This window comes from Agelaius tricolor, unplaced genomic scaffold (assembly GCF_023055355.1).
Source record: "Agelaius tricolor isolate 1412-34295 unplaced genomic scaffold, bAgeTri1.0.p SCAF_4, whole genome shotgun sequence".
Taxonomy (NCBI): domain Eukaryota; kingdom Metazoa; phylum Chordata; class Aves; order Passeriformes; family Icteridae; genus Agelaius; species Agelaius tricolor.
The window spans coordinates 46,680,731-46,704,687 of NW_027269264.1; the positions used below are offsets into that span (position 1 = coordinate 46,680,731).

Sequence of the window (23,957 nt, forward strand, 5' to 3'; positions counted from 1 at the left end):
GTGGTACCACAGAATCCTTTCTTGAGCAGTGGTTAGCAATGGATGCTGAGGCTGAAAACAGGAGAGGATAATGTGATGTTTCCACAGAAATACTTTCTCCTTCTCCAGCAGTTATCCTTATGGATATCTATTAATCCCACACAACTCTACAAAGATTGTTATGGGAGTTAAAGTCATTACTTTCAAATATCTATATCTGTTGTCAGACAGTGCAGTTGGTTTCACTGGACAAATTAGACATAGCTCTGTGCCATTACCTTTTCTGCAACTTCCTAATGGCCACCTCCATCTAGAGCAGGGTGTTTGTGAATTCAAAAGAAATAATGACTGAAAAATTTTGAACAGTGTATCTCAGATAAGAAGATAACCAGAATATATGACAAAAGTATAAAACAATGAAATGTTATTGAGAAGGTGGAATAGGAGTGTTGCACATAATAGTAACTAGGCAATATTCAACTTAAACTGAAAACTTGCAAAACAAAAATTACAAACTTCATGCAATACTGTGACTGCTGTGGAATGTGACGATGAAGTGCACACCACAAGTCAAGGACTTATTAAGGTTTATACAGAAGTGGCACATACAATTCACAAAAATACCAAGTTCTAACAGTTAAGGCTCAGGTTTCTGCACCCCAAGTGTTATGTTCAGTTTTGGGACTCTCACCACAGGACAGTGAGGTGCTGGAGCATGTCCAGAGAAGGAGGGTGCAGCCAGGTGGAGCTCGGCCTCTTCTTCCAGACAACAAGCCACAGGACAAGAGGAAATGGGCCTCAAGTTGCTCCAGGAGAGATTTAGATTGTGTATTAGGAAAATTTCCTTCACCAAAAGGGTTGTCAGGTACTGGAATAGGCTGCCAAAGGAAGTGGTAGAGTCATCATCCCTGAAGGTATTTAAAAAAGGTGTAGATGTGGTACTCGGAAACATGGTTTAATGAGGAACTTGGAAATGCTGGGTTAAGGTAGGACTTTGATCTTAGAGGTATTTTCCAGTCTAAAAGTTTCTCTGATTCTTCTGCAGAAGGGTTAAATGGCACACTTTAGAAGTTACGCCAACACACACTGAGTCTCTAATGACAGAAAACCACGGAGCATCTGTGTGCTCTTGGACTTCTTGTATCTTTTTTTCTTTGTTTCTTTGGAACATCTGATATTGGCTGTGCAAAGACACCAGATTAGACAAGGCGTATGATTCTGTTTCTGCCTTTTTGTCTTGAACTGTTATGATTATAGGCAGTTTGACACCAGGCCTGCAGTACATTATGGCCTGAAATAGCTCCCACTTTAAGAATCTGGGGCTGTTGCCATTTAAGAGAGCATCAGGACGCACAGGCGAGGCTTTAGACCTCGCAGCACAGCGCGTCTGGAAGGAGGGACCGCAACACCTATTTGTGCTGACGCTGCACTTGGTTCACGTCAGCCTGCGAACAACAACGGTGTTCGCCTACCCTGCTTGATATTTAATCTTCTTTTTGAAAACAAAAAAAAGCCAACCCCCCCCCCCCCCCCCCCCCCCCCCCCCCAGCAGGCACAGTATTCACGGGAGCTCACCCGTGTCCGAGCCCCCGCACCGCCCGAGCAGCGCAGCTCCCGCGCCCGCCCTCTCTCCCTCCCCGCATTCCCGTGCCCGGCTTTCTTCCCGAGTCCCCTCCCATGGCCCGCCCCGCGGGCGAGGAGCCGGCCCCGGGCTCCAGCCCCGGGCTGTCCCCGCCGGCCGCCGGCGCCGCTCCATCCCCGTCTCGCTGCAGGAAGCGCCGCCCGCCCGCACCGGCGTCCCCAGGCCCCGAGCGGCTCGGGGGGCAGGTTTACAGAGCCGGCTCCGGCGTATATAACATGTCCGATTACCTACAGAGAGAGAGGTGTATGTAAAAGGGTACTCATGCTGGCCTCATAATGAGAAACGAGCCAATTCCTGCTCGCAAAGGGAATGTTTTATGTGCAGGCACGCGGTGCTCCTGCGCTGGCTGTGACAGAGCCCGGCGGGGTGCGAAGGTGCCCGACGTCCCCAAGAGAAGAGACTGGCCCGGTGGTCCCCGGGCTGTGCCCCGAGCTGCTCACCTGCAAGAACAGACCATGCCCAGGCCCTGCCGAGGCTCCCGCGGCAGCACGCTAGATCCCAAAGAGGAATGCTTTACAGGTAGATTTTGTTAGCTATTGTCTTTTGCATGTCTCTTGCGTTCCCCCGGGTTTTTTTTTTGGGAATGGGATAAACACAAAGAATGTGCTGGTTGGTAACAGTGCAGTGTATAATGCGAAACAAGAGCTTGGCTGGCTGTGCTGTTTTATTACATTGTTTTTACTGGTAATCTGTCGGAAACCTCCAATTCATATTTTACTCGAGGAAAGGACACTACCAGATGTGTGTATGTGGACTCTCTATGTTTCTGATTCCCCCGCCATTCCAGCTTTCTGCAGTTTTCCTAGATGCTGGGCCTGACAATGGGTGGGAATAGCATTTGCATTCCTGGCCGTACCTGGAAGCAACATTCGTTTTCCTGGACATTCATGCCCTGACGTGCCCTGCACCTTGGGAGCAAAACTGTCCTGCCCTAGCTCCTCAGACTGATGCCTGTCTGCAGAGGTGGACACCAAAATCCCTTATTTAGGTAGTGAGGAGAGCCATGAATTAAGAGTCATTTATCAGTATCATTAAAAACTGATGAGGATGCATAACGAAAACAAGTGCTAATATTAAGGACTTTTTGCAGATAATGCCACCAGCCATTGTTTACTACAGGGGTTGATGAATGAACCGAAATTACCAAGAGGACTTTCAAGGGCTAAGCCTGATGTTATGAATGATACATTTTAGAGAAGTTGGGCTAATTTGTCAGTTGACCAGCCTTTCAGTTTTTGCTTAATATTCAGCACACAGTCCAGCCTACTCACTGAAATTTATGGATGTGTGAATGTTGGTGGGTCATGACCTTATTACCCATACATTAAATTTCTGCACAAACCCCCTGAGGATTTGTGTGTTATCTAACTTCTGTGTTATCTCGTAGGGATTTATGAAATTTAAATTTGGTACAATGCCCTGAAAAAGGTAACACTTTTTATGCTGACGAATTTTATTGCCCTTGCATTGGGTATTTTACTGTCTTTTAATCTATTTTACAATAGATTTACAATAGATTAAAAATTCTGAGCAGTGGGGCATTTCAGTGTTTCTAAAATAATTTTTGGTTGCGCTTTTTGGCACAGCCCTGCTGGTCTACTGACACAGTTACTTCTGGGCTTGCAGCACTGCTAAAATTACACTCCAGTGATGAGACTCTCAAAAATACTTTCTTCACTCTAATGTTTGAAATAAAGCCAACTGGGTTACATTTCTCTCAGAAATTATGTTACAATGTTGCTGAGATAGGAGAGTTTTTATTGCTATTTTGATGCCTGTTTATGTTATACCCCGATGAAAGATGAGAAGTGTGCTCTACAGAGGTGAGTGGGTGTGACATATGCTGTATCTACAAACGCTTCCACAGGCTGTCCCCTGAATTTCCATGGCTGAAGAGAAGTATTTTAAATTTTAAATCTCATCTCTCACATGGCATGCAATGAACCACAGTGGGAGCTAGGGGCATTAGATGGAATTTTTTTGATAGAAGAACCCTTTCCACCCTAATCCCTATCTGTGCTTAGAATCTGTAGTATTGAGAAGAGTGACTTAGGAGAGAATGAACATGTCTTAAAATATTAAGAGTCTGATTATGCAGGACTGTGCCCTCATGAAGAATCCTTGCTCTCATAACTGCTGCCACTGATGACAGGGAAATTATTTATGTGGGTTATGAACTATTTGTATAACAAAGAGTGTGCAATATTGGAGTCCCAAAAATGTAGTAAAGCTGTTCTAGGAAAAATTCCTTCAGAAGTTTTATTTCTCAAATTGTCAATTAGATGAACTGTATTCTTTCTGTGTGCAATGAAACAGAAACTCCCTTCTTTGATGATGTACTCTCTGCTGATTCAAACAGGGAGGTGTGAAGTTATTTATTGGTTTCCCCAAACTGTATTTACAGGATGCTGTGTGAACTCAAGCAATGTGCCCTTCATATTTACTACAGGGTGTTTGAACAGAGCCCAGTGCTGTGTCCAGCAGTCTCTTCATGGGCCACTGAATTACAGTTGCTCCTGCAGCAAGGACAGCCAGTGGCCAAATATCAGTGATATATGCTTAAATTCTCTAAAAATAAAATTCACAGCAATGGGTGGTCCTTTTTTTTTCAAATAACAAAAAGCTTTGTCAAAGATTTCATCTCAAGAGTTTTGAAGTACCTTATTTTAACCATACTCAAAATACTTTTTTAACTATTTAGAATGATTGCTGTTGAACTGATTTGGAAAATCAGGATTCATGAGGAATTGTTGGAAATTTATTGGTACACTGACATTCAGAAGAGTATTATAAAAGAAAAAATTCCATTAGCATACAGGTCTGGAACTATGACTAAGATACTGAAGCTGTATGTTGCTGTATAGCAACATACATCTCTGATACCATTGTGTATGAGAAACTCTCCTGATTAGAATTTAGTTTGATTTATAACCTTATTTCCTTTTGTCTATGGGAAACTCTTCTGATTAGAATTTAATTTGATTTATTACCTTATTTTTATTTCTTATTTAATGTTTACAGATTAAATAAAACCCCTTATGTACATATAATAGATGTAGATGGAAATTGAAGCAATCAATCTTGTGTTACAACATCTCTAGCAAAAAAAAATTATGTAAGCTTGCTTGGAAAATCCCCAGTCATGGTATTAAAACTGATCTTATTTTTAAAGACAGTTGTCTTAGAAAGGATTAAATATGCTTCATAAGAAGAATCAAAAGTATAAAGACTAATAGATGAGAATCTGAAAGTAGGTTTCCAAGGTTTCCAGGTCCACATTTAGAGCTTTACTTAGTGACCTGTTTTTTCAAAGGTGCTGCCAGCTCTGTGTGTGAATTCCATAGGAATGCTCACCTGCCCACCACTTCTGGGAACAACCTGTAACTCGGGGTCAGCAATGGGAAATTTCATAAGCCCTTTCTCATAGTCCTTTTAAGCTGATCCATTTTATTAAGTTGGTTGCATGAAGTTCAAGGATGCCCCCATTTTGCCTCATGTCATCTGTTTTAAATATTTAAGTTTTGGCAGAGGGAAGCCTGGCTTACATAGTGGGGCCGTGGAGGGACCCGAGATGCTGGCTGGCAGCACTGTGGCACTTCCTCTTGGCTGTGAATTGACTCTGCTTGATGTTGTGAACTTCCATGAGTATTTCAAAACCAGAAACTATGGTTCTGTTGTGGGTTTGGCAAATCCTGTTCTTGACTTCTCCTTGAGAGAAGACAAAAGTTTTCGTTAACTTCCATCTAATTTTAGATGAAAATGGTCCATCACTGGAAATATTGACAGATGTCTTTTCTATCAAAAGCCAGAAACGATATTTAGACATGAGCCCAAGCTTAGAGAGCGTAATATTTTGTAAATTGAACTTTTTTCTTTTTTTCACTATATGAATTTTTCTTCTGCCTGTTGCAGTTTTGCTGTCTAAAGTATTGATAGTTTTCTATGTTTTTGCAGCATTTTGAATAAAAATTGGTCATATTATTACATAGTTTAACTCTGTTGCTCCTTGAAGTCACTAATGTACAGACCATCATCTAGCATAGTGAAAATAATTAATTTTATTAAATTATTTTATTAATTTTATTTATCAATGTAAATTTCTCAATCCATGTCTCCCACTTAAATGCTAGTCCATTGTTGCTTCTCTTCTTTCATGTATATTGCCACAAAATTTTGACTTAGTGTTTTTTCAAGTAATAGCTCTACATAGCCCATATTCATTAGTGACAGAGTCAAAGTTTTTCAATGTGGTTTTTTTCCCCGTATTACTTTAGTGACATAAAACTACTTCTGGGGATGTAGTAACTGAAGTGACATTAAATCTTCTTTTCTTCTCAACATCTTCCCAAATTACATGTTCTCATTGAGATAGTTTAGATGTGAAACAATCAAAATGGCAGTCTTATGTGCAAGAATTTGTTATAATAATAATCAATAGATTCACTAATCAATAGATTAACCTCGTTTGGTTAGAGTTCTGTGGGAACCAGCAATCTAAGCTGTAGCATCAAAATACAGCAGGGTCTCTGCTTCTGTTTTTGCAAATTATAGCAATAACATGCAAAGATTCCAAAGTATGCTGTACCATATCAGAGCACAGAAATTTGATAATTCAATGTATTTGATAGGATAAAATCATAAGCTAATTATAAATTGTCATGAAGCCTTTGTGTGTTGTGCAGTGCTTACTAGGATGCTGTAAAGCAAAAGTTGGATGCAGTTAAAGGTTTTTTTAAGTCAGTGAAATTATTTGGACATCATGCAATTTTCAAGTATCATATTCTATTTGAGAAAGTTTTTTTCTGATTAAGAAGGGGACTTCTGTTTGGTTTTGGTTTGTGCCATTATTTTCCTTTTTGTTTGTTTTATTTATTTAATGTTATGGTATGTTGACCCTGGCTTAATGCTAGGTGTTACCAAAACCACTCTTTCACTCCGTCAGATGAACTGGGGAGAGAAAATTATGGAAGGCTCATGAGTTGAGATAAGAACAGGGAGAGAACACTCAGCAATTATCATCACAGGAAAAAGAGGGGAAGTCAATTTAGTTTAATACCAGTCAAATTAGAATTAGAATATGTTAGTGAGAACTAAACCCAATTCTTAAAAAAAAAAAAAAAAAGTCTTCCCACCCTTTACAGCCTTAACTCACTCCCTCTTTTCTCTGCCTCCTCTCACTGGGCAGGTGCATGGGCAATGGGGGTTATGGTCAGCTCTGTCATACGTTGTCTCTGCCACTTCTTCCTTGTCACAGGAGGGACTCCTCACACTCTTCCCCTGCTCCAGGATCATTCCCACAGGAGACAGTCCTCAATGAACTTCTATGACTTGAGTCCCTTCCACACACTGTCATTTTCCATGAATTCATCCCGTGTGGGTCCACAGTGGGGTCACAGCTCCTGCCAGCAGTGAGGGCTGCTCTTTCCATGGGTCACAGCTCCTGCCAGGAGCCTGCTCCAGTGAGGGGCTCTCTGCACAGGCCCTGCCAGGGAACCTGCTCCAGTGAGGGCTCCTCTCCACAGCTCCTGCCAGGAGCCTGCTCCAGTGAGGGCTGCTCTGCACAGGCCACAGCTCCTGCCAGGAGCCCGCTCCAGTGAGGGGCTGCTCTCTGCATGGGCCACAGCTCCTGCCAGGAGCCTGCTCCAGTGAGGGCTGCTCTCTGCACAGGCCACAGCTCCTGCCAGGAGCCTGCTCCAGTGAGGGCTGCTCTGCACAGGCCACAGCTCCTGCCAGGAGCCTGCTCCAGCACGGGCTTCCCATGGGGTCACAGCCTCCTTCAGGCACACCCACCTGCTCTGCTGTGGCTCCTCCAGGGGCTGCAGGTGGATCTCTGCTCCCCCCTGGGCCTGCAGGGCCTGCAGGGGCACAGCTGCCTCACTATCCACGTTCTCTCTCTCTCCTCCTTCACTGACCTTGGTGTGTGCAGAGCTGTTCCTCTCTCACATTCTCACTCCTCTCACAGCTGCAATTATCCTTGTGCAGTACTTTTTTGCCCTTCTTAAATTCATTATCCCAGAAATGCTGCCACTGCTGGGCTCAGCCTTTCCAAGGCAACTGGTCAATCTTTACTTTAAAAAATGTGTAAGTTTTTGCTATGGATATGAATTAAAGAATTTTCAGTCTTCTGGCCAGTTTTTTAATGATGGAGATGCAACAGATTTAATTTTTAAAAATTGAAAACATAAAAATTAACTGTTTCAACATCAGAAATTAAAAACTTGTATTGAGATCACAAGTCCTATCTTACCTTCTGAAAGTTTTGAGGGAATTTTTTTGCATTTTTTTGAGAGAAAGAGAGAAACAGTACTGTCACCACTTTTTGCATTATTTCAGGTGTAGTACTGCCTGAAAATTAGAAACAGATAGGTGCTTATATTCTCTCCACTGTGTCCTTAGCCCTCAAAGGTTATGGATCAATTATCTGTGTTTAGGGCAGTATGGGACAATAGTAATAACAACTCTAAAATTTTCAAAATCATCAGCGTCCCATTTACTTTTTAATGTATATATTTTGTGAAGTCTCAATAGCTTTAGAAAAGGCAATAGCAATGGAAGTGAAGAGTGGAATATCACAGCAAAGACAGAGAGACTCTTACATCTCATGGACAATGCTGGCTTTTAGGATACAAGCAAATCTGGTAAAAGCAATTTTACATTATTTCTTGTATGTTATTCTGGCTAGTGCTCCTAAGGCATCAGCCAGCACTTACTTTTTCCCAAAATGCTCTTTCAAATGGAATGCGGTCTCCATCCTGTAACCTGGGACCTTCCGTGTCAGGTAGCTCAGGTGTGAGCATTTGATAGTGCTTCTGTGCAGGACAGGAGGCTGGAGCTGGGACACCATCCACGTGAGATCTCAGACCAAGAAATGTTTCTAATGCATCTTCCAGGCAAGGCCTGTTTTGGTCTTTGAATACAGCAAACATTTGGTTTCTGATTCAGCAGCTTCAGGGGAACTGTAGCGAGGGAGAGAGAGCTCAGTCTGTGGTGATTATTCATGTGCAGACAGACAGGTTCTGTGTCTGGCCTCTTGGCTGAGGCTGGTGGATTATTCCAGTCCTTGCAGCCAGAGGCAGCTCATTTGGCATTATTTTCTGGTAACTTTTCCAACAGCCGCTTTTATCCACAAGTGCCAAGCTACCGAGAACTGGAGTGGCCCGGTCTGAACCAGGCACTAGCCAGCCTGTGTCTGTGTCCTGGTGGTGCTGATGAGGGAGAATGGCTCCAGCCCACCCATTCCTGTTCCTCTGTCTGCATTTGCCTGTGCCTGGCCTTGGCTGCTGCTGCCTGTTCCTGTGGCTGAGTCTGGCACTGCGTGGCTGGGTTCACTTCTCCTGCAGCCAGCACAGCCACCCTGCCAGAGGCAGACTTAGAGCAGGGAATGAAGGGGAGAAATGCAGAGGGACTGATCAGTGTTAAAATTACCACATCAGCACAACTGTGGTAACTCCTTCATGGCCTTTTGTTACATCCACAAGAAGTTCTGAGTGTCATTTTCTGTGGAGATCAGCTGCAGATGTGTTGTGCTGAATATCTGAGAAGCTGAAAATGTAAATGGAAATTTATGCTTAGGATACATATATAGTTAACACAAATATATTTTAAAAACCCTGTTATGAACAGCCTGATTGAGCAGTGAAGATCTTACTGATGAGCTTTGTGGAATATGCTTCAGGAATTACGAAAAGGTTTTCTTGACTGGAGTAGAAGCATTATAGAACTGTACAAACTATAAATAACTGTGGCAGCCTCAGCAATCTCTGACTTAATCTACAGGCAGCTCTTTGGCTCAAGAGCAGTAGGTCGGATATATTATTTATATTTACTGCAATATTAAAATATGGATATTTATCTTTGAAGGGTACCATTATGCTGTAGCTTCACGTGTTTCTGTTGGTAATTAAGCAGTTATGGTTTTTTTTCTTCAGGAACTTTTGGGTTTTAAAATATTATTTTAAAATCATCTCACTGTTTCAAATGTAGTGGGCTTTCTTAATTCCTTCAAATCCCCTACAGACTTTTAGGTCTAGGAAAAGTTAACTCTGTCAGAGAAAGTCTATTCTTTCTTCACAGCAGTTTACTCTTTGCTAATTCCATTCTTTGGAGAAAATATACCTTTAAAAATAGTGCAAGCTTCTGAGCTTGAGGACTACTGAGAAGAATATGAAGGTTTCTACAGTTACTCTTTGTATTTTTTCCTTCATTCAGTAAGAATGCCAGTTTTGGGTTTTTTGTTTGTTTTTAAGGGGACAGAAAAAAGCCTATTCTCTTCAAAAAAGTCATATTTAAGTGAAATACTATTGTTCATGTGTGCCACTCCCCTCTAGTGAATAGAAGTGGAATTGCTTCGTGTTGTGCCATGCCATTGACCCTCTAGCTGCAACCAGATTATGAAATTTTTCTTCAACTTTCAATGACAGAGAGTTATCTTTATTTCAGTGGAACAATGTGAACTTTTTTCTGCTTTTTCTATTAAGGAAGAAATAGGCTTTCATTTTTCATTTAATTTTTCATTTCATTTAGCAAAGCATGCTAAATTTGTTAAATCCTGTTCTTTGCACACACACAATGCCCAAGTAAAAATAAAATTAACAACAGCAAAACTGTAATACTTCTTCCTCTGTCTGTATATCCCTGGGTTTGAGTGAAAGTTTCATGCTCCTTGCCCCTGTTTGCATACATGAAGCATTTATTTTAACAATGTTTACTTTTTCCTTGATAGTTGAATACATTTTTGGTATAGTAATCTTAACTCTTCCATGATAGGTTGATGTTTACATTATTAAACCTTTGAGTAATTGATACTAAAGCTCGAACTGTTTGGTCACAGATAGGTGTGTAGTTCTAGACAAAAATACCTATCCACATATTTTCACTTGGATGTTTTTGTTAAAGAGGTAACAGAGGAAAAGAGTTTTACAAAAATCTTGTGTATGTGATAAATATTCTGTCAAATGTCAGCTAACAAGGCACCAAGTGTGAGATTTCTCTGGCCAGAGGCCAGTCAAATAGCTCAGCAGTCACCCTAGTCTGAACTCTGTACTTATCAGCCATGGAGAGAAATACATGCATTGAGCTTTCCATTTGTCATCTAAAGTACACAGCTAAAATATGCTCATAGCCAGAAGCTGATTGTTTCTATTTACTGCACATGACAGATGTATCAAGCTAGTGTAAGATGAATCCTGTATGGGGTGGTCTTTAAAAAAAGATCTGTTTGTGTCTGCTTTTTTGCCCCTTAATTGTGCCCTTAATTCATATAATAAATGTGTCATTAATCAGTGGTGCTGGTGAAAACAGCTTTTTCTTTTACACTGACAACCAAATTTAGTCCATTAGAGTTGCACTGGCTGTGAAGGTCACAAACCTAACAAAGTAAACAGCCTGAAGAAGTTGTATGAGATGTAGAAGTAGTGAACCCTAAATCAACATAAACTCTGATGTGAGGCAAATGTAAGCAGAAAAATATTTCATAGAAAAAAAGAGCATAGATCCAAGATATTTTTAGTTATGTCTAAGAGATGCAGAGGTATGCTGAGACTAAAATTGGCTCTATAGAGTTCCATATGTTTATTTAGCATACACACACATTAAAACTGACCCTAGAGATCCACCTTCCTGAAGCTTAAAGAGCAAAATGTATGAATGTAGCTGAAAGTGTCACACATTCTCTTGTTTTCCTTCCTTTAGGATATTGTACATTTCACATCCTTGCTCTTTTCTGCTACGCAAAGATGCAGTTCACCCTTGTTCTTAAAGGATGGCAGATGTTTCTTTAAAGGTTAAAGCACTTTTTTTTTTTTTTAAAAAAAAGATAAATATTAAAAATATGAGGCCAAATCCCATGACATCTAGTTAGGCAAAACTCATACTCAGATTTGGGGATTTTAGCTTTTCTTTTCCTAATGTACTGTACTGTACATCACTTTAGTTTCTTCCTTTGTAACAAAAGGATAAACTCCTGCTTGTTATTGCACTGCATTTTCAAAGCTCTAATTTATAAATACTGATGGAATTGTTATTGAAAACTATCTCTTCTCTTTTCCAGAGAAATCAGTGCTTGCCCAGCCAACATTTGTTTTTGAGAAGAAGGATCGTTCTTTGAAGGTAAAAAGCCTTTTTTTTCCCCTTTTTCATTATTGATAAAAATTGGTAAGAAATAGGGATTCTGTAGACAATTATCCTGGCAGCAGTATAAGATTTTAGCCCTGGTTAACACTTATAATAAATAGTCTGAAAATAGAACAAGGAAGAATAGAAAACAAAAACAAGACTTAATGCATATATGCTGGACTGTTATATTTCGTGTCTCTGTCTAGAAAATGATTGTTCTATTTCATTGACCTTTCCATGCTTATTTTTTTTCCAGCGGCCTGCAGAAGACCCAGTTTGCAAAGCTGAAAATGGTAATCACCACCTCACTGAAACAGCATAATATAACCAAATTATTCATAGGTCTGCCTATTTTCTGTGAAAACAGTGTTTGGACTCTTTCTATGAGCAGGGGCAAATACCAGTTACCAGACTAAGATTTTGTGGGTTGTAGAGCCACCTACTCTGTCCTAATATACATGTGCCTGTCTTCCCTGAAGTTCTTCCATCTTACCTCTCATATTTATCAGAAAGACAAGCTCCAGAAGCCCTGAAAAGACCAAGTGTATTCATCAGCTGTATGAATTCCTAACTGTCTTTTTCTGTTTGCTTGGGTAATGTTATAATGTAGCTCCTCATTCTTAATGTTTTCTGAGCCCATGGACTATGAACTGATTTGGAGTGCTTGATTTGGGTTCCCTGAACTTAATAGAAATAAAGATTCCCCAGGGCTTTGTGACAGGTGTTGACTTAGATTCCAAAGCCCTTCTGCTCTTAGATACTGCCTTAAAGCTGTTCTCTAAGTCTCTCCTAGAATTTATTTTGTTCAGGTTTTAATTCAGTATTATAACATGGTGCTGATGCCTCCTGCCAATTACATTATATTTTCTTTTCTCTAGATTTCATTAATTGTTCCAGAAAACGTGCAAGATCATCATCTTTGACTTTCCAGAAGTCTGACTCTCAGTCTGACACTGGTATGACATTTATCTCCAGTCATGTTTTGATTGGAGTTCTGTATTCTCATCTGGCAATGAAAAGAATGAATTCTCCCACCTAAGACATGTTTCTGCATTGTTAGCCTGCTGCAAGTAATGAAAACTTAAACATTGATACTTGCTGGTAGTTTCCAATGAACATGTTTTTAATTAAAAATACATTATTTTTTCCATACTTAGATAATATTACATAAAGTAGTGAAAAATCCATAAATTTCATATAATTTTTCTGAATTGCTCACACAATTAAGGGAGGATGAGGTCAGAAAAGGAATTATATCCCTGGCTTCTGAAGAGATCACTGTTCCCTGGGCAATCTTTAAGATGTAACAGTTTGCAGAAGGGCCCACCTGCCATCCAGCCATGAGCTGACTGGGAAGGCTCATTAAGGACTGTGCATTGTTTCCATGAAAATGAACACAAATCCCTGAGGCTACTGTGCAGAGAGACTCATCTGTTTTCCACAATCTTTATTTAACATATGGATGGTACCAAGAAAGTACTTCTGAATTCAGGCACTAATATATGTACAGTGTATTTTTTTAAATCACATCTAAATGTAGCCAAGAGGACTTAAGCTAAGTTTGGTTTACTCTTAAAGTTAAACTGGGATAGATATGTGAGAAATTTTAGGGCATGCCTATACCAAAAAATAAAGCAGAGTGCAGGAGGAAGCTGGAGTTTTTTCCCTCTTGACTGCCCACACTGTTTAAGGTATAAGTCACTGTCTGTTTCTGTTTTGAACCTTTCCACCTGGCAGTCTCCAGGACAGAGCTGATACAGAGAGGGCTAGCTGTGTCCCTGAGCCAGGCTGTGCTCCTTGGCCTCAGAGACATCCTGGGGTCAGCAGCATAGACATAACCTAAAAATCTGCTTCAGAAAGATGGTGGGTAGCAGACAGTAATTTATTCTGCTGTCAATGAAAGCATGACATCAGCCTGGCTAACCTTAAAACTTGTCTTTTTTATGCTCCAAACAAGTGATAATTTAATCTCTTATTCTTTTAGATACAGCGCTCACACAGCAAAGAGGGAGATCATCTTCATTTAACATCCTTCCTACTTTCCCTCCCTCCCAGACAGGTAAATAAAAATAATTATTTATGTAGAAAAGCAAGTATTAGGCAAAATAAAGATGTGTGCAGAAATGCTTTTCCTGCAAGAAAAGCTGAAGTGTGTTGGACTAATCTGGTATTTAGATGGGAGAAAGGATTGTTTGATAAGGAGGACTGGTATTTCAATAAAGATAAGTTTCTTTTTCATAGTTGGGGAATCCTCTGGGGCAGAAATCTTTGAATAATTTAAAAGCATGCATTTACTGAGTGTGATACAAATTATACTTAAAAAACCGAAATGAAATTATGGTAATTACATGAATAGCTTGCTTGCAATATAATGGTGATGGTTTCTACAGGAATATAACTTTCTGTCCTAGGAGCCTGTCTTCCACCTAACCAGGGATCCAGAGAATATCCTCCCTCTCTTAGCACTAACAGGAAAGATGGAGTGGTCTCAAATCCTAGCCTATGTCTGTTATCAGAGACAAGTTCTTGACAGACACTGGCGTAGAGGATTTCTAAACAATGCTGAGAGTGCCCAGCAATTTAATAGCAGCAAAATACACTACTGCAATGAAAAAGTGGTGATTGTATGTATTGTATCAGTTGTGCCATTCTACAGGACATGGTGTATGTGTGGCATCGCACCCTTAAGGGGAAGGCAGCACCCAAGATTTACAAATCTTGGGGGTTCACGGTGGAAAGGAATGACAGAAGTCAGAGGTTCTGCAAAAGCTTAAAAAGTTTTACTGGTAAATTACACACTAAGCATGAAAACTGGTATAAGTCCTCATCTCTTATTATAACCACATGGTGTGTTTTGGATGAAGGGTTAAGCTGAAAGGGAAGAGAGAGAATTAAAGAGGATTAAAGAAGAGAAGAGAGAAAGCAAGAAAGAGAGAAAGACAGATTACCAGTCCTGGTTCCAGCATCAGCACTGGTCTGGCTGAAGGCATGTCCAGGATCCTGGGGCACACACCTGGGCTTCACAGGGTACCTTTATATAGAAGGGTTTCCCCACCCTGGAAATGAGTTTCTCTTTTTAATGCAAATCAGTTCTCATGTGCAGTTCATTCTTTCTGGAAATGGGTCAGAGGCCTTGGGGTGGTCCTGATGGCCCTACAGCCCATGCCCACATCTTGGCCTCATTCCTGCTGCGCTGTGCTGTGTTGTGCTTACGGTTGTCCTGGAAAAGTGCTGCCCTACCTGTGTAGATACCCTCTGCAGCCACATCCTGCACTTTCTCACAGTGCGTTACTACCAGAAGTCCTTGGTTGGCTCCACAGTTATTTGGATATCAGTGACATACAAATTATCCCCCTTACCTCCTAGACTTTTACAGCATCGTTGCCATCACCTTCTCACTGGTGTTTGATATCTTTATTAAAACAGTGAAAGCATCAATAGAGCACTGCCATTGTTCTAACTCTTTTCGCAGAGCAGGGCAGGGTACATTTATTTGCTATTTATTTATTTCTATGTGTTTGGGCCTCACTTAATCATCTTAAAAATGCCTAAAACTTGACCAGGTAGCATTCAATGTTTCTACAAAGCAGGAACACCTAGTTTTAAAAGATGAAGAAAGATTTTGCATTAAAAAATTCATTAACATCCAAAAGACTGTGACATAGCCAAGAAACCTCTGGTGCTTTCTTGTGCCAAAGTCTGCCCACCTGTAAAAACAGAGACAGTAACACTTATTTTGGAGATCTTTTTCAGATGGATATGTTGGAATATTGCTCAGGTACTACCAAAAGAGGGAGTGGATACAGAAATATTAATTAATGGTTAAAATTTGGATGTACTCATTATTTAATTTTAAATTCCTTTTCTGTAGTGAAGAAGAATAACATATTCATGACCTCAGCTCTTCTTCAAAGAAATTCTGACATCATCAAAAGTCCAAGAGAAGGTAACTGTCATTGTAATATTTTTTCACTGTAGCTCCACAAAAACATCCTTTAGTGATATAGAAGACAAAAAAAGAACAGCTCTTTTCCATACTGAATGATAGGCTAGGTATCTTTATGCAGTTCATAACGTATGTGTTTGACAGTGTAAATGTCCTATGAACTCTGGTCTGACCATCTGCTCTGAGTACTTATTTCCTGAGTGGACTGAATGTAACCTTCCATAGTGAAATTTCACATTTCTAACTGAATACCTCTGCTCCTGGAGAAGGCAATGAAGAAACCTCTTGGCATCTGAGGATGCAGAATTAAATCTGAAATGCCAGAAGACATATATAAAACAAAGCAATAAATATAAGTATAAAGACATACTTAAATATATAAATACAAATAAATTTTGTAAGTACAAATAAAATGTTTATGTATATAACTCATTACTTTTTTATCCTGATAGGATAACACATTGCTTTCACTTCAGAGTGTGTATTTTAGAAACCATTATAATTTTGCACAATATGAAGCAAATAAAAACAGTAAATATTATTTTTAAATGTTTTGAAAGTTTCAGTCAAGAGGCAAGACATATAGGTATGAATTAGATGTGAAGAAAAAGTATATGTTTAAATATTTTGTCTTTGTATTTTGCAAGGATCCTTGTCACCAAGTCAATTGTGGAATGTCATTAGACCTGCCACTTTACAGCCCCCACAAGCCCTGACCTGTCCTGAAATTCCTGTAGTATCTCTAATGACTAAGAAAGAAGCATGTGTTCAGGTAAAAAGAAAAATAATTTTACTGGAACTCAAATTAAGGAAAAAAAACAATCAAACATAAACACTCAAAACAATCAAAACCAAACACCAAACAAACCAGTGCTGCTTTAAAGCAATTAATTAATTACTTAATTATGCAGTTAATTATTCATGCATTAAAAAATGCATTATTTTCAAGAAAGTTCCCATGTAAGTTTCAGTGGAATTACTGTATCACTAACATGATATGAAATGTTAAACTCATGCTGACTGTGTTTGAAAAATTATCTCTTCTCTGCAGGCTTGTCTTACCTTTCTGATATCAGGGTTCTGTGGGACAATCAGCTTTGGGTGTTTTGGATTTTGTTTATTTAGAAAGTGAGATCTTTTAGTATTTTAATCTTTTAGTATTTTAATTGAGGGCACTGGTTTAGTACCCAGCTGGAGGACAACTACAACATCTTTTATCCATATCTGTATCTGTCTGTGTATCTTTATACCTTAGTGACTCAGGATTCTAGCAGATCTGTTAATAGCAGAAAGTATACTAGCTCTAATTAATCCATTTGATTTTATTATTCCTAGCTATCTGAAGACAGCTCTTATTCATCCACTGAGAATTCAGTAAATTCCAAAACAGCAGTGGCATCATCTATTACAATGAGTCTTTCCAGCTCTCAAAAAACACAGTAAGATTTTGTTTATTATATTTCTACCTCATCTTGTCACTTGGCTGGTGGCATGCCCTTTCATCACCTACGTCTAACATGGTACTAAGCCCATGCTATCTGCACCCACACAGGCTCTCTGCTGTTTGTGTGCAGTGCCAGGATTTGTGTCTATTCACAGGAGCTTCATATGCCATAAAAAATGGACTCCTAACTGCAGTTAATCTCTGTGGGACAGGTGGTTTCTCACTGGCAACCAAGCCAGAAACTATTCTGGTTTGCCATCTCTCTTCTGACTGCATGTCTGCTGCATCTCATAAAAAAGGTTCATAGAAACTCAGGAAATTTCATTCTTTTGAGGAATAACCAATATATTTCAGCATATTGGACACAAGAAGCATAAAAAAAAAATACAGGATTGATTTGGAATACCAGGTGAATGCTGCAATTGATGCTCTACTTTCATTCACAAAGCAGAACTTCTGGCACAAGAAGCTATCTGTGCTGACTGTGATAGGCTGGCATTTTTGTGCAGCACAGACTTCAGAATTTCTGTGAGGAAGCTGATGTCCTTGGAGTAGGATGTTTCCCCATCCTCTTGACACTGTATGTGATGGAAAGAGCCCCTTCTTGGAGATAAATCGGATTCTAACTAAAAGCTTGGAAAACCTGTGTCATATGTGACAGAAATACAGTGCTGGGAAAACACTGGCTTCTGGTCATGTGTTCAACTTTGCACAAGGTTTTGCTTGGGAAACAGAAAGGGTTCAAGGCCAGCATTGAGAAAAAGTCATACTGGTGCAAAAGTGGGCTATTACCTCTCTCTGGGGACTGACTCATGAGAACTCTAGGTCTGTGGTTGTCTTGTGGTATTAATACTGCTTGCTGATGTTGATGAGGGTTTTTTACCTGGAAGTTGTGAGCATCAGGAATACACCTGGTATCACTTTTGATGAGAGAATGACTTTTCAAAATTGCTAGGTATCTACAGATAATAGATTTCTAATGTTGCCTAATTCCCTCTCCTACCCAAGGGGGGCATAGAGTATGTAAATTGCAAAGGAGTCTGTGCCAGTCTTCTACAGGGCTAGATGGACCACAGATAAAGATTGTGAAGCAAAGTGCCAGGGTTCTGAGGAGGCAAGTGAGTTTAGATGCACAGACAACTTAGATTCTTAATTCCTATCAGCAGAAAGAACCATTAGAATCATTACAGGGCAGATGCTTGCTGTGATTTTGGAAGAACTAACCTTTTCTATTACATTTAATGCTGTTGTTATGCCCTCTGAGGACAACATGTAGCCACAGAGCACACTGGGTTTTTAGGAGAATCTGAATGATGATAATGCATGTAAGAAAAACTAAATCAGCTGCTGTTGGTACTTTAAATTTAAATTTATTTACCTTCTGTCAGCTGCATAATATCTAGGAAAAGATTGGTGAGTGACTTTCTCCTGTGAAGTAGAGAAATGCAACACTGTGATTCAGTGCCAACAAGTTAAAGGTACTTGTGGTATTTCTTTCCCTTTTCTTTTTTTTTTTCACAAACACCATGCTTGGGGTGTTTGGGCCTCATGAATTCTAGAATATTACAATACTAGTTCTATCACAATCATGGTAAATGTTGGTTCCTTTGACAGTTGAGAACTAATTTAAATACTACCAAGTGCCTACTGCTATTCTGAGATTGCAGAAGGATGTAAGTGCCATTCTTCTGATCCATATTAAGTGACTGATGCTGTAAAACACTTAGGTAAAATCTTTCTGGCATTGCTGTTTTCTCATCAATAAGAAACAAATTACTTTATTAAACTCTGTATACATGCTGAACAGTAAGTGAACATTGCAGCCAGACCTCATTGCTAAGAAAACAACTTTTTAGGTTTGCATTTAATTTCCAATCAAGGCTTAACTGTTGACATTCATTTATAAAATAAAATGCAGAGATTGCTTTGCTCTCTCTCACTTTTGCTCCTCTTCCACATCTTCATCTATCCGTTATATGATTCTGTGGAGAGGTGAGTGAAAATACCTTGTTATCCCTCCACAGTTGCTGCAGCTGTCCATGTTCCATGAAACCACTAATTTTCATTTCCTGGGCTGACTATAATAATAAACTGTAAAGGAAAAAATTACAGTTTGTTGAATCTGATGAAAAGCTTGGAAAGCTTGTGTCATAAGTGACAGAAATACAACAATGGGAAAACACAGGCTTGCAGTCACATCAACTCAACTTTGCACAAGGATTTGCTTACAAAACTGAAAGGGTTTGAGGCCAGCACTGGAACTGGTGGCTACTCAGACCTTTTTGGACACTCTGAGAAGGCCAGTACCTGAATCATTCCCCTCATAATCCCATTTGAGTACTTGATCCATATTTCTCCTCCCATTGTTCCTTCTTAGTGATCATTCCGTGATATCAGCGACTGTGTTTTGTATCTCCATGACAAATGTCATCCCTGGGGCAAGAACACTTTGCATCCCTGACAATGCATCCTTGGCAAGAACACTTTGTTCTTGCCATACAGCAACATAAGGCTATTGAGGTTTTAATAACATTTTAAGGCTGGCACTTCCAGTTAACTTTCTCTTAAAAGAGAACTGATTGCATTGATTAATTTTTCTTACATTTCTGAATATAATCAAAACAATTTCCCACATTTTTTCTTAGAAATAAGCCTCTAATTCTTGTTTTTTTAGCTCTTTTGGGGTGCTGTCCTTAAGCTGCTATTGGAACAGCCTAGAAGTAGCAGTTGAAATGTCAGTATGGAAATTGATCACATTCCAGTGAATTTTAGTGAGGGATGTGTTTAAGAATAAAAGCTCATTAACACACTTCAGATTTCCTGTTCATGGCCCAGAACATGCATAGAAGCTTTAAAGTCTGAAAAGACAAGTATTTTCTGATTTCTCTGTTTTATTCCTAGCAAATGTGTTGTCTTAGCAACACATCAAGCATGAGAATGCTAAGGAGTATTTTTCTCATTAAAAAAGATTGAGAGAGGTAGTACTCGGTAAGCCCTTCATCCTTGAAGAGGTTTTAAGCACACTGTAGTTGTGAACAGAGAAACTATTTTAGAGGAAATCATCAAAGTTCTGCCAACAAACCCAGCTAATTAACAGGAATATCCTGTACATGACATATGTTATGTTAAGCCCTCCCGAGGGTGATAAATACTGTGAAACAGAAGTAAGTGGTGCTGAAGAATGCACCACTTGTGACACAGTATCAGGCTGCCTTTCTGCCAAGTCATCCTTCTGGAACAGAAGTGAAAAGAACTTGCATGGTTTTGCCTATGCCAGCAAGACGTGCAGGATTAAGCACTACAGAAAGCACAAACAATGTACAACCCCTTCATAAAAAGAACAAAACCAAACAAATCAAAACCAAAACCAAGCCAGCAGCAGGAACAACTTCCACATAAAGGAGTTTACAAGGACTTTTCTAGTGACTTCTACAAAAAATGAACCCTGTTAATTTAAATTGGCTATGTAATTAGCAGGTCCAATCAATTCTACTTGTATAGAATATTCTTGAATGTAATCTCTAAAATATAGTTGGCCAGTACCAAAGGATTGCAAGTATTGAGTTCTCTTCTCATTTTATGTATATCTCTGGAACAGGTAATTGAAAAATGGAAACACTTTTCTCTCCTGTTTTACTCACACCTCATCTTAAGCCATCTGCTATCAAATCTATACATTTCTTCAGTATTTGTGTGTGTATGTGAATACATTGCCTTCCTGCACTTCTGAAACATGAGGAGGATGATGAAGGAATATATGTAAGGCACCAGGGTGTACATTATTCTGCACAGAGGTGGAGAAGTTGAAAGGATTGCTGTTAATTGTTGGTAGTCCTTTGAAGGAGCAAAAGGAAACTAAAGTAACTCATTAAAATTTCTGGAGTAAGACACTTCCCTGAGGAGAAGTGGCATGCTGTTTTGCTGCTTGTTCTTTGGTCTTAAGGAATGGCCTCAATAATCTTAATGAAAATCACTGTGATACTCTGTTCCTTTTGTAAAATTTTCCATAGAGAATATTCTTAAATTCTCTTAAAGAATTTATCTGATTACTTAGGTCATTACTCTTTTGTTTTTCTTTAATGCTAGGTGTGGTGAATCTTTAAAGTGCTTTACATAGTTCTAAATCACATTATTATGTTATTTTGTCCCCACAGAAGTCAGTTGCTCAAAGAAAGAAGTGTACAAAACAGCAGCAATTCAGATTTTGTGTTTGGGGAAAACATGGTTGAAAGAGTTTTGGTTGGATCTGCACATGCTGGCAGACTTTTTATCAAGGTCAGTGTACTTAAGAGTGCAATTACTTTTTCAGATATTGGTTCTTTTTAGGTTGTCCTTCTTTTAAAGATGTGAGTAAATATGGTTCCAATGTCTATTGAGGAGAAAATACCTAAGGATGCTGCTGGATGGGTAGGCATTCCTATATTCACCACCCTAGACAGGTTCTTTAATTACTAATGCTTAACAATATGCACTCCTGGATTTTTATTTGAAAAAGAGTTTTTTATCTCTTCCATGTGAAGTGGAACACCCACAACATAAGATAAAACAATGTAATGGTTCCTACTGCTCTAATAACTTCCATAGTAACTGTAAAGAGGTTGGATACCTGAAGGGAAGCCTACAAGAAAGCTGAAGAGAGACTGTTTACAAGAGTGACAGGACAAGGGGAAATGGCTTCTAACTGAAGGACAGTAGGTTTGGGTTTGCTATTAGGAAGAAATTCTTCTCTTTGAGGGGGTAAGACCACTGTAAAACATTTGGCTAGAAATGCTGTGGAGGCCCCATCCCTGGAGGTCATCCAGGATGACCATCCAAGGCCGAGCTGGATGGGGCTCTGAGCAACCTGTTCTAAGTAAAGGTGTTCCTTCCCATGGCAAGGGAACCAGATGATCTTTAAGGTCCCTTTCAACCCAAACCATCCTGTGATTCTGTGATAAATAAGTATGAGGGAAAAAGTGGACGCCTTAGAGAGTGTCCATGTTAAAGCATATTGTGCATGCTTGTGAGGCAGCTTATGCCCTGAAGGACTCTAGGACAAAAAAGTGGTTCCTAAGCTGAGGACTGCACCATTGAAAACAGATTTGAAATTCAGTTTTCAATTGAAGTAGGATGAAAACTGTATGCTTATCTGCCAGGTAAAAAGCTTGGCAACCATAGGTTTGGGGTATGTCTTCTGGCCAAGATTTTTTTATAAGGTATGAGTTGAGACACTGAGCATTGTCAGGAGCCACAAGCATTTACTTAGACATGACTAATAAAATTTATCTGCAAAACTGAAGGTGATAGAAATTTTTAAGTCTTCTGAAGTTAAGTTTGTGGTGTCTGGGTGTTTTCTACTACTCTTCTGGGAACTTATGGGCTTGAACTGGAAATAAACCAGTACCTTACCACCTAAATTCTTCAGTGGATTTAAATACTAGTCCAGGATCCACACAAAGAGGTCATTCTTCTCGGAGGAAGAAAGATGTACTGATTCTATGATAGTAATATTACTTCCTCTAGAGACTGAAATTGTATCATGTGGGCTACTTTTACTCTGATGCTATTAAAATTGGTTATCTTCAGCCTAGCATGCTATCATTATTCAATGTTCTATTTGATATAAATTAACATAGCCATTTTTTAAAATAGGAATTCTTATTTCCCCTGTGTTTTTCTAGAGTCCTGAGAAGCATCCCAAGCTGTGCAATGAAGCTGATTTACACGAAGGAGAAATAATGTCCATGTCCACAGGATCTTCTAATGTCAGGCCACAAACAAGTAAGCATACTCAGCAAATAAGCACAGTTAGCTTTATTATTATATCTTACTGTATTTTAGAGGATGTCAAATGAGTGGTGGTCAATAATTTTCATCTATTCTCAAGATATCCAGTCATGAGTATGCTTAGAGTATGTGCCAAAATCTATTTTCAGAAAGCAGGCAGAGTTTGTTTTATGACATGTGAACTGGACTAACTTCAGAAAGCATAATCTGAATTACTCAAAAAAATACTACAAAATATTATTATTTAGTACAGATTATTATTTATTGTTTGAAGAAAAATGCAGCGACCTTTATGAATGCCTTGTGGGCATTGTTGAATTAAAATTTTAGGCTGTCTGCTGCTTGCATTTTTCAAATTCTCATATCAATTACTTTGTTATTTTGGATCATAATTGTGGGACTGAAAGTTCTACACAGACAGATTTCAGGGTTTGTTTGTGACTCTGGTGTTAGATTTTCTGCTAAGCAAGCCATGTAAACCTAGGCTGTGAGGGAGTCCCCAACAGGCCCCGATTGTGAGCCTTCTTGATAAATTCTGTGCTCCTCTTTACTAACAGATGTATTAGATCCTGTGATTTGTGTAAGCATTCTTATAAGTAAAAAATTCTAAATATAAAGCCCTCAGAACTTGTGTATAGATTATTCAAGGATAGAGAGCTTTGTAACAATGTTGTTTCTTTCAAATATTGTCCCTCTCTGTTCCTGTTAAATATTCATTATATATGTATTATTATTCTGAATATTGGGATATGTATACTTGGCATAACAATATATCAGATGAGTTTAATTTGGAAAATCAGCTTCTAAATATTTAGGCCTTGTTTCTGATTGTTCCTGTTTGTCCCTTGGGACAAACTTCTGCAACTATAAACAGCCCTGTTCAATTCTGTATGAACCTTTTTAGTGAGGTATTTTGTATTCCTGCCTTTTCCTCTAATGTTTGTTCCTTTGGCCAAATCTTATTAATAACACTAAACAACGTCAGATACCACAGGTATTACTGAGGTCACATCCTGTATGACCTGTACTAGTTTTGTTATCCTAAAAATATTGCCAAAATATTCCTT

The 23,957-nt window shown here is 39.2% G+C and overlaps 1 protein-coding gene across 2 annotated transcripts in view; it reads left to right on the plus strand.

Moving 5' to 3' along the window:
* The first annotated feature begins 1,723 nt into the window (after positions 1–1,723).
* RANBP3L (RAN binding protein 3 like) overlaps positions 1,724–23,957 on the plus strand; it is a 32,565-nt gene continuing 10,331 nt past the window's right edge. For both annotated transcript variants that reach the window (XM_071425538.1, XM_071425537.1), the window contains exons 1-10: positions 1,724–2,140; positions 11,670–11,728; positions 11,991–12,027; positions 12,613–12,690; positions 13,719–13,793; positions 15,606–15,680; positions 16,328–16,452; positions 17,016–17,119; positions 21,279–21,399; positions 22,785–22,884. In XM_071425538.1, coding sequence (XP_071281639.1) covers positions 1,897–2,140; positions 11,670–11,728; positions 11,991–12,027; positions 12,613–12,690; positions 13,719–13,793; positions 15,606–15,680; positions 16,328–16,452; positions 17,016–17,119; positions 21,279–21,399; positions 22,785–22,884 — 1,018 coding nt within the window. In that variant the 5' untranslated portion in view covers positions 1,724–1,896. The remainder of the gene's footprint in view (positions 2,141–11,669; positions 11,729–11,990; positions 12,028–12,612; positions 12,691–13,718; positions 13,794–15,605; positions 15,681–16,327; positions 16,453–17,015; positions 17,120–21,278; positions 21,400–22,784; positions 22,885–23,957) is intronic.